Source organism: Gekko japonicus, unplaced genomic scaffold, assembly GCF_001447785.1.
Source record: "Gekko japonicus isolate JY-2015 unplaced genomic scaffold, Gekko_japonicus_V1.1 scaffold2114, whole genome shotgun sequence".
Classification (NCBI taxonomy): domain Eukaryota; kingdom Metazoa; phylum Chordata; class Lepidosauria; order Squamata; family Gekkonidae; genus Gekko; species Gekko japonicus.
Genome location: NW_015162543.1, coordinates 242,308 through 250,096, shown reverse-complemented (window position 1 = coordinate 250,096; position 7,789 = coordinate 242,308). Strand labels below are relative to the sequence as shown.

General features: G+C 48.5%; 1 protein-coding gene across 1 annotated transcript in view; it reads right to left on the bottom strand.

Moving 5' to 3' along the window:
* The window catches only part of KAZN (kazrin, periplakin interacting protein), a gene marked incomplete at its 3' end in the record, with an annotated part of 63,405 nt that extends 56,323 nt beyond the window's left edge, over positions 1–7,082 (bottom strand). Inside the window, exon 1 of the mRNA XM_015406330.1 lies at positions 6,989–7,082. Within this exon, the coding sequence (XP_015261816.1) occupies positions 6,989–7,082 (94 nt within the window). The remainder of the gene's footprint in view (positions 1–6,988) is intronic.
* Positions 7,083–7,789: the final 707 nt, after the last annotated feature.

Here is a 7,789-nt window from a genome sequence, read left to right as displayed (position 1 = left end):
CGGGGACGTGCAGATCTGTCCTCGCAGAGGAGGGAGAGCTTGTACCGGAATAAAACTTGGTCTTAAAGGTGCCACTGGACTGTTTTGGAGGGGGGGCGGGGGGCTCTGCAGCTTACCTGGCTGCTTCTTGCTCCGACAGAAGGCTGCTGGGAGCAGGGGGTGGGGCTTGTTGCATGTGCCCGCCCCCTGGGCTCTTTACTGCCGGAGCTCCGCTCCTGTGCGCTCCTGCAGGAAATGACCCCTGGGTCCGGGTCTCACTCGACAGAGAGTTAAACACATTCAACACATGACACACAAGGCATGCATCAACTCAGTATGCATTATGTATAACAACTTTCCGAGATGCATAAATGGGGTTGACAACTCTGGGTTGGGAACTACCTGGAGATTTTGAGGGTGGAACCTGGGGAGGTCAGGGGTTTGGAGAGAGGACAGGGACCCTCAGTGGGGTATAATTCCATAGAGTCTACCCTCCAAAGCAGCTATTTTCTCTAGGGGAACTGATCTCTATTGCCTGGAGATTAGTTCAAACAAGCAAATCTGCAAAACCAAGGATTGGAAATCAAAACCCTAAAACTGCTTATGAATATGTAAGTAAGAAATCAGGAACGTTGGCTTTTCTGTAACTGCAATCTTTTTAATACTGAGGGAATAAAATATCATCTTGAGACGAAGAAGCATCCACCATCATTTACCTGAAATGTTCGACCACAAAGAACATAAATAAAATTAGCCTGATCTGGTCATTCTCTCATAGGTAATTTATTCTTGTGTAGACAAATATGGATTTGCGGGTTTGGAGCAAGAGCTCTTGTCGTGGGTCAGCCAGGGCTCAGTGTCGCGGAATTAGGGCTGGATTGAGTCTCAGCTCTCTGCTAAACCTCTGGTACACCTATGACACTTTAATTTCGATAGCAATTAGCCTCCATAGTTGAATCTGTGGTTCTGTTTCCCAGGAGGCTTCAGGACTCTGCTAAGTGCTGTGGCCTTTGGGTGCAGATAACTCTGTACATGCCTTTTGCTTTACGTGATTTTTGCCTTTTGGAATGTTTATACATTATCAAATTCTAAACAGACAGAGTATCTGAACCTAGCTTTCTGGGACTCTCTGAGTCAACCTAGCTTAACCCAGTTTTACTTGACCTCCCTGACCTCAGAGATAAAAAAAAATAGGCTGAGCTTTGCCATGTACGTCACAGATTTAAATAAAATTAGCCTGATCTGGTCATTCCCTCATAGGTAATTTATTACAGGCACAGAATGTTCTGTGTGTAGACAAATATGGGTTTGCGGGTTTGGAATAAGAGCTCTTGTCGTGGGTCAGCCCGGGCTCAGTGTCGCGGAATTAGGGCTGGATTGAGCCTCAGCTCTCTGCTAAACCTCTGGTACACCTATGACACTTTAATTTCGATAGCAATTAGCCTCCATAGTTGAATCTGTGGTTCTGTTTCCCAGGAGGCTTCAGGACTCTGCTAAGTGCTGTGGCCTTTGGGTGCAGATAACTCTGTACATGCCTCTTGCTTTACGTGATTTTTGCCTTTTGGAATGTTTATACATTATCAAATCCTAAACAGACAGAGTATCTGAACCTAGCTTCCTGGGACTCTCTGAGTCAACCTAGCTTAACCCAGTTTTACTTGACCTCCCTGACCCCAGAGATAGAAAAAAATAGGCTGAGCTTTGCCATGTATGTCACAGATGTTTGTCAAACCCTCGTCACGGACTTGACTGACAGTTACATTAGCCTCTGTGGTTGGGAAAGGGTACTTGATGCCTGGATTTAGTTTTGTTCCATGTTGTTCTGGCCAACCACCCTTCCCTTATGGGTCTTGACAGAGCAACTAAGTATATTTTTTATAGAACTTTAAGTGCACTATTTATGTACTGGGGTTGTGTTGAGGTATTCCTTGTTGAGCATTGAAATGCTACAAAAATGTGTTCCTTGTTGAGCATTGAAATGCTACAAAAATGTGTTCCTTGTTGAGCATTGAAATGCTACAAAAATGTGTTCCTTGTTGAGCATTGAAATGCTACAAAAATGTGTTCCTTGTTGAGCATTGAAATGCTACAAAAATGTGTTCCTTGTTGAGCATTGAAATGCTACAAAAATGTGTTCCTTGTTGAGCATTGAAATGCTACAAAAATGTGTTCTGACTTAAGAGTATAATGGGATCAGTTGAGTTTTGGTTTGGAACAACTCTCTCTCTCTTGAGGCAATTGGGAAGCCAGCTTCTCTCCCTCCCCAAAATGAACACCGTGGGCATGGGAGATGCATGAAAAGGTTCCTGCGCCCCTCATTTCCCCAACACTTAGCAATAGCAAGGACTCCTCAGGAGAAGAGGAGCCCCATGTAGCCAGCCTCAAATTAACAGAATTTGACCAGCAAGAGAATGAGCTGCAGGCTTGTCAGGATTCACAGCCAACAGCTGGTACAGAGCCACAGACACCCTCCAGCCCTGATTCAGCAGATGAACCTCAGTTAGCTGTTTCCAGCCCACCAGAATCTCCTACACCCTTAGAGCACTACAGACAGAGGCTGAGAACAGAACTACAGACAAGAAGGCAGAATACACGCCTCCTGGCCCAACACCAGCTGCTTGCCGATGACAAAAATGGGTAGTTGTAGGATTACTTCTGAGCAGCTGGCTGCAAGCATGACCCTTAGGCATGGGGCTATAAAAACAAGTCAAGAGAGACTGTTAGGCGTGGACACAATGCGTATGTTGGATTCTGACCTGCTGCCACTGCCTTGCCTGACTCCTAGATCTCTGATCCTCTGACCTCAGACTGAATGACCTTGCTTTGCTTACTCTCTACTCTTCTGACCTTGGACTGACCAACACTGCTGCCATCCAGTACAGCTCCCTTGTAAAAAGGACCCAAGATAATTATCTGGGTTTTCCCCCCTTTCCATCTTGAACAGTTTGTCAGTGTTATTTCTGCTCAGGTCGAAACAAAGAACTCCAGTTGGTGCAGCATAGAGGACAGAGTAGTGGACTAGGATTCTGGGAGACTTGGGTTCAAATTCCCACTCCTAGCATGGAAGTTTGCCGGGTGACCTTGGGCCCATCACAAACCCTCAGCCTGGCCCACCTCACAGGGTTGTCATTGTGAGAGAATGGAGGCAGGGAGAACGATTTCCTAAGCTGCTTTGAGTCCCGACTGGGGAGAAAAGCAGGATATAAATAAATAAATCTCAATACAAGCAAATGCACTGCTGTCCCCGAAAGGCTCCAGGTGCGTGGGATGGGATGTCAGCAGTGTTCCCTCTAAGCTGAGTTAATGTGAGCTAGCTCACAGGTGTTTAGCCCCCAGCTCACACATTTTTGTCTTAGCTCAGGAAGGATGGCTCCAGAGCAGTGTTCCCTCTAAGCTGAGTCAGTGTGAGCTAGCTCACCATTTTTTAGCCTCCGGCTCACACATTTTTTGTCTTCGCTCAGGAAGGAGGGCTCCAGAGCAAACTCATTGATGCAGCAGCCAAATTGCTCACTCGCAAGTTTAATGCCAGTAGCTCACAAAGCAGAACTTTTGCTCACAAGACTCCACAGCTTAGAGGGAGCACTGGGCACAAGATGTGAGGGATCAAGGTGCCCTGGATGATTTCAGCCTTTCCCTGCTCCTCCCTCTCCAGCATCAATTCCCCTGCATATGGAAGACCTTCCTCCTTTCCAGAGCTGCGCAGCATGGCTGACTCTGTTTTGCTGATGGAAGCAATCCTTTGCCACAGGCATGGCCTTCCCCCCTCCCTTAGATACATAACAGTGGCAAAAAATACACAGCCCTTCCTGTTCCAGTCGTGCAGTGCTGAGCTACTGGCAGGTCACTGGAAGTGATTTTGACTGGACTGGTCCTTTCCAAGGCAAAGCAGTTATGGGCGGGGTCAGGTTCCCCCATGGGTCATGCCCCCTCTAAGCTGTGGAGTCTTGTGAGCAAAACTTCTACTTTGTGAGCGACTGGCATTAAAGATGTGAATAAGCAATTCAGCTACTGCGTAAACTAGTTTGCTCTGGAGCCATCCTTCCTGAGCCGAAGACAAAAATGTGTGAGCCGGAGGCTAAAAAACTGTGACTTAGCTCACACTCACTCAGCTTAGAGGGAACACTGGGACTCACAGGAATTTTCTGCAGACCAAATATTATAGTTTTTGGTTGAAATGCACCTTGCTAAGTGATAGATGGTTACTTCGTATAATATAGCTAGATGGAGCATTCTGTTAACAGAACGTGGGAAAAGGAAATGTTGATGGACAATAGAGATTTAGACGCAATAAAAGGGCACATCACTGGAAGGGCATGGTAAAAACAGGGATGCAATAAGGCAGGGTTATACAGGACAGAACTTTTAAGAGCGGTAACAGGTTGTAATTTTAATTGTCCGTGAAAATTGTGTGCACTTTTTCTTTCTTCATACCACATTGTTGATCGGATGCATTATACGGTCTTTATTTTCGTCTTCCCTAATTGTGCAACCCAGCTCTATTGCATTTTTTATATCTCTGTAATCTGGAGCTGCAGTGGCTCAAGTGGTTAAGATGCTGAACTTCAGGCTATGGAAGGTCGGTAGTTCAGCAGTTCGAGACCCGGGTGCCGCATGATGGAGTGAGCTCCCATCTCTAGTTCCAGCTCCTGCCAACCTAGCAGTTCGAAAGCAAGAAATTGCAAGTAGATAAATAGGTACCACTTCGGTGGGAAGGTAACAGCGTTCCGTGCGCCTTGGTGTTTAGTCATGCCGGCCACATGACCACAGAAACGTCTTCGGACAGCGCTGGCTCTTCGGCTTTGAAACTGAGATGAGCACCACAACCCTAGAGTCGGATTCGACTGGCTTTCGAGCAAGGGAACCTTTACCTTTACCTTACATGCAATTCCCACAGGGCATTTTCTCATCTCAGCATTTTAGATCCTAACTGGCTATTTGGCAGCTGGCCCATCTGCTCTCTAACCATCCCCGCAGACCTTTATGTGTCTCGGTAAGGGCTGAACAAGGGAGGTGTTTTCACATAGGAATTTTTTTTTGACAGAATGAAAAATGCTCCCCTTTCTGATAGGGGGGGGGGGGAAGTATTCCAAAAGGATCAGTCAATTCAGAATGAGAGCAACACAGATGGGCAGGAATTGCTCTCCCTCTCAACTGTCTACCTCAGGGGTGTCAAACATGCGAGCCGGGGGCCGGATGAGGCCCCCGGAGGGCTTCTATCAGGCCCGCAGTGGAACTGGCTGTCTTCTGCAGGACTCCAAGGAATACCAGGGCTGGGACACAGAGGCAGGCAATAGTCATCCACTCTCTGAAATGTCCAAGCCCCACTAGTGGTCAACAGAAGTCAACCATGACTTCCAGGAGTACACACACACACAAATAGCACAAATAGGTGATTATGTAAGATGCAGCACAGAATGGGAGCCCTGACCTGGGTAGCCTAGGCTGGCCCGATCTCATGAGATCCTGGAAGCTAAGCAGGGTCAGCCCTGGTTAGTACTTGGATGGGAGATCACTAAGGAAGTCCATAAGAACATAAGAGAAGCCATGTTGGATCAGGCCGATGGCCCATCCAGTCCAACACTCTGTCACACAGTGGCCAACACCCAGGTGCCATCAGGAGGCCCACCAGTGGGGCCAGAACTCCAGAAGCCCTCCCACTGCTGCCCCCCAGAATCCAAGAACACAGAGCATCACTGCTGCAGACATAGTGTTCCATCTATACCTTGTGGCTAATGGCCACTGTTGGACCTCTGCTCCAGATGTTTATCCAGTCCCCTATTGAAGCTGTCTATGCTTATAAGAACAGCTTATAAGTCCAGGCTTGCTACACAGAGGCAGGCAATGGAAAACCACCCCTGAATGTCTCTTGCCTTGAAAACCGTCTGGGGTCCTCTTAAGTCAGCTGTTACTTGATGGGAAAAACAAACAAGCAAACGAACAAACCAGGAATGGAAAGGGACCAGAGACAGCGATTTGGCTGACAATGAGCAGGCCCGGACCGGAGCATCCTACTGATGCCGCTTTGAGATCCATGCCAAAAGGAAGAGGGATATAAATGAAGTCAGTATTGCACAAATCATTTTAAAAATCCATCTATCTTACCCAAATGTCATGCCTGCTACTCGATTTTGAGAACGGGCCCTCAGCAAAGTGCCATCCATTTTACAGCAAGGTCTGCATTCACTTAGCTACTGGCTAATATGGCGGATGGAAGGTGAGCAGTTGGCACATTTTGTGAACATCGCTGAAATTCATTCTACTCTCCTGTTGCCAGAGAAGATAATGACCTAGAATTACAGTGTGCAACAGTGTCCAGCACTTGACACGGAGTTGCCTTAAACCAGACCATCAGTCTATCGAGGTCAGAGTTGTCAGCTGCAGGTTGAGAAATACCTGGAGATTTTGGGGGTGGAGCCTGAGGAGGGCGGGGTTTGGGGAGGGGAGGGACTTCAATAGGGTATATAATGCCATAAAATCTACCTTCTAAAGCAGCCGTTTCCTCCAGGGGAACTGATCTCTGTCACCCGAAGATGTCGTAATGACGGGAGATCTCCAGGCCACACCTGGAGGCTGGCAACCCTAAGGTCAGTACTGTCTGCTCGGACTGGCAGCAGCTCTCCAAGGTCTCAGGAGGAAGTCTTTCAGCTCACGTTGCATCTGACCCTTTCAAATGAATGGAAATGCTGGGGATTGAACCTGGGACCTTCTGCACGCAAAGCAGATGCTCTCCCACTGAGCCACAGCCCTTGACATTCAAGACATATATAGGAAAAGGATCTGCTCTTTCTCCAGCCCTCCCATTCAGGGCCATCTCGAAACATGTTGCCTCACCCTTCCACAAACAGCCACACCCCATGATCGGAGAGGTGTGGTTCCATCATCTCTTGCAGTGTTGCAAAGGATGCTGGGTGCACCCAAGGGAACACACACTGCTCTACTGGTTGCCCTCCCTATCCTGCCGCCCCCCCCAAACGGTGTGTTTCTGCAGGTTGGCCAGGCCTCCACTTACCTGCCTCTAGAAGCTGGCACTGCCGCCCAAAAACCTGCGAGAAGGTCACAGCTGGTCCTGCTTCGGGACTGGAGGTCACAGATGAAGTTTCCATGGTTCTGACAAGGGCCTCCTGGCTTAGTCATGTGCACAGCACCAAGCTGTAAAGCCGTTTCCTCTCGTCCACTTGGAAAGCACCAACAAAATGGGAGCAGGGAGACAGCTTGGTGGACTTTTGTCTGAGGAATGCTGGCAGCACTGAGGTTCCTTCTTGCCTCAGTGGGACATCTCGTGTCTCGGAGATGCTTTCTTCCTCTGTGGCCACCAGTCCCAGGTCTCGGGCCCACTCAGTTGGAAGCAAATCGGGTGTCTGTTCTCTCTCGCAGCCGTTACTTGGAAAGGGTATGTCCCTCTCCAAGTGGCACTAGCTCCTTTCTTGGGGCGATGCTTGAACTGCCTCCCTTTGAGAGAACAGCCTTGAGAGAATAGTTTTGCAAAGATCTAAAGACTATCCCCCATTCGATGTCAGGACGCCACCTTCATTTCAACCATGGGTTTGGATGCATCTGTGGCCACCCCGCCGCAAGGGTGGTTGCGTTCTGCTCGGCCCTCGCAAGACACCAAGATTGCTCTATCACTCTTTCTGCCGTCCAGGACTCCGGGAACTGTTGACAAAGCAAAAGCTTCCTTGAGGATGGCCAACAAGCTGCGATGGAGCCAGATCAAAGCAATAGGATGCCCAGCGCTGCCACCGTCACCCCCTCGAGTCACCTACCTACTGGGTGCCCTCTTGCTTTTCAGGCCCAAGTCGCATCTCAGTTC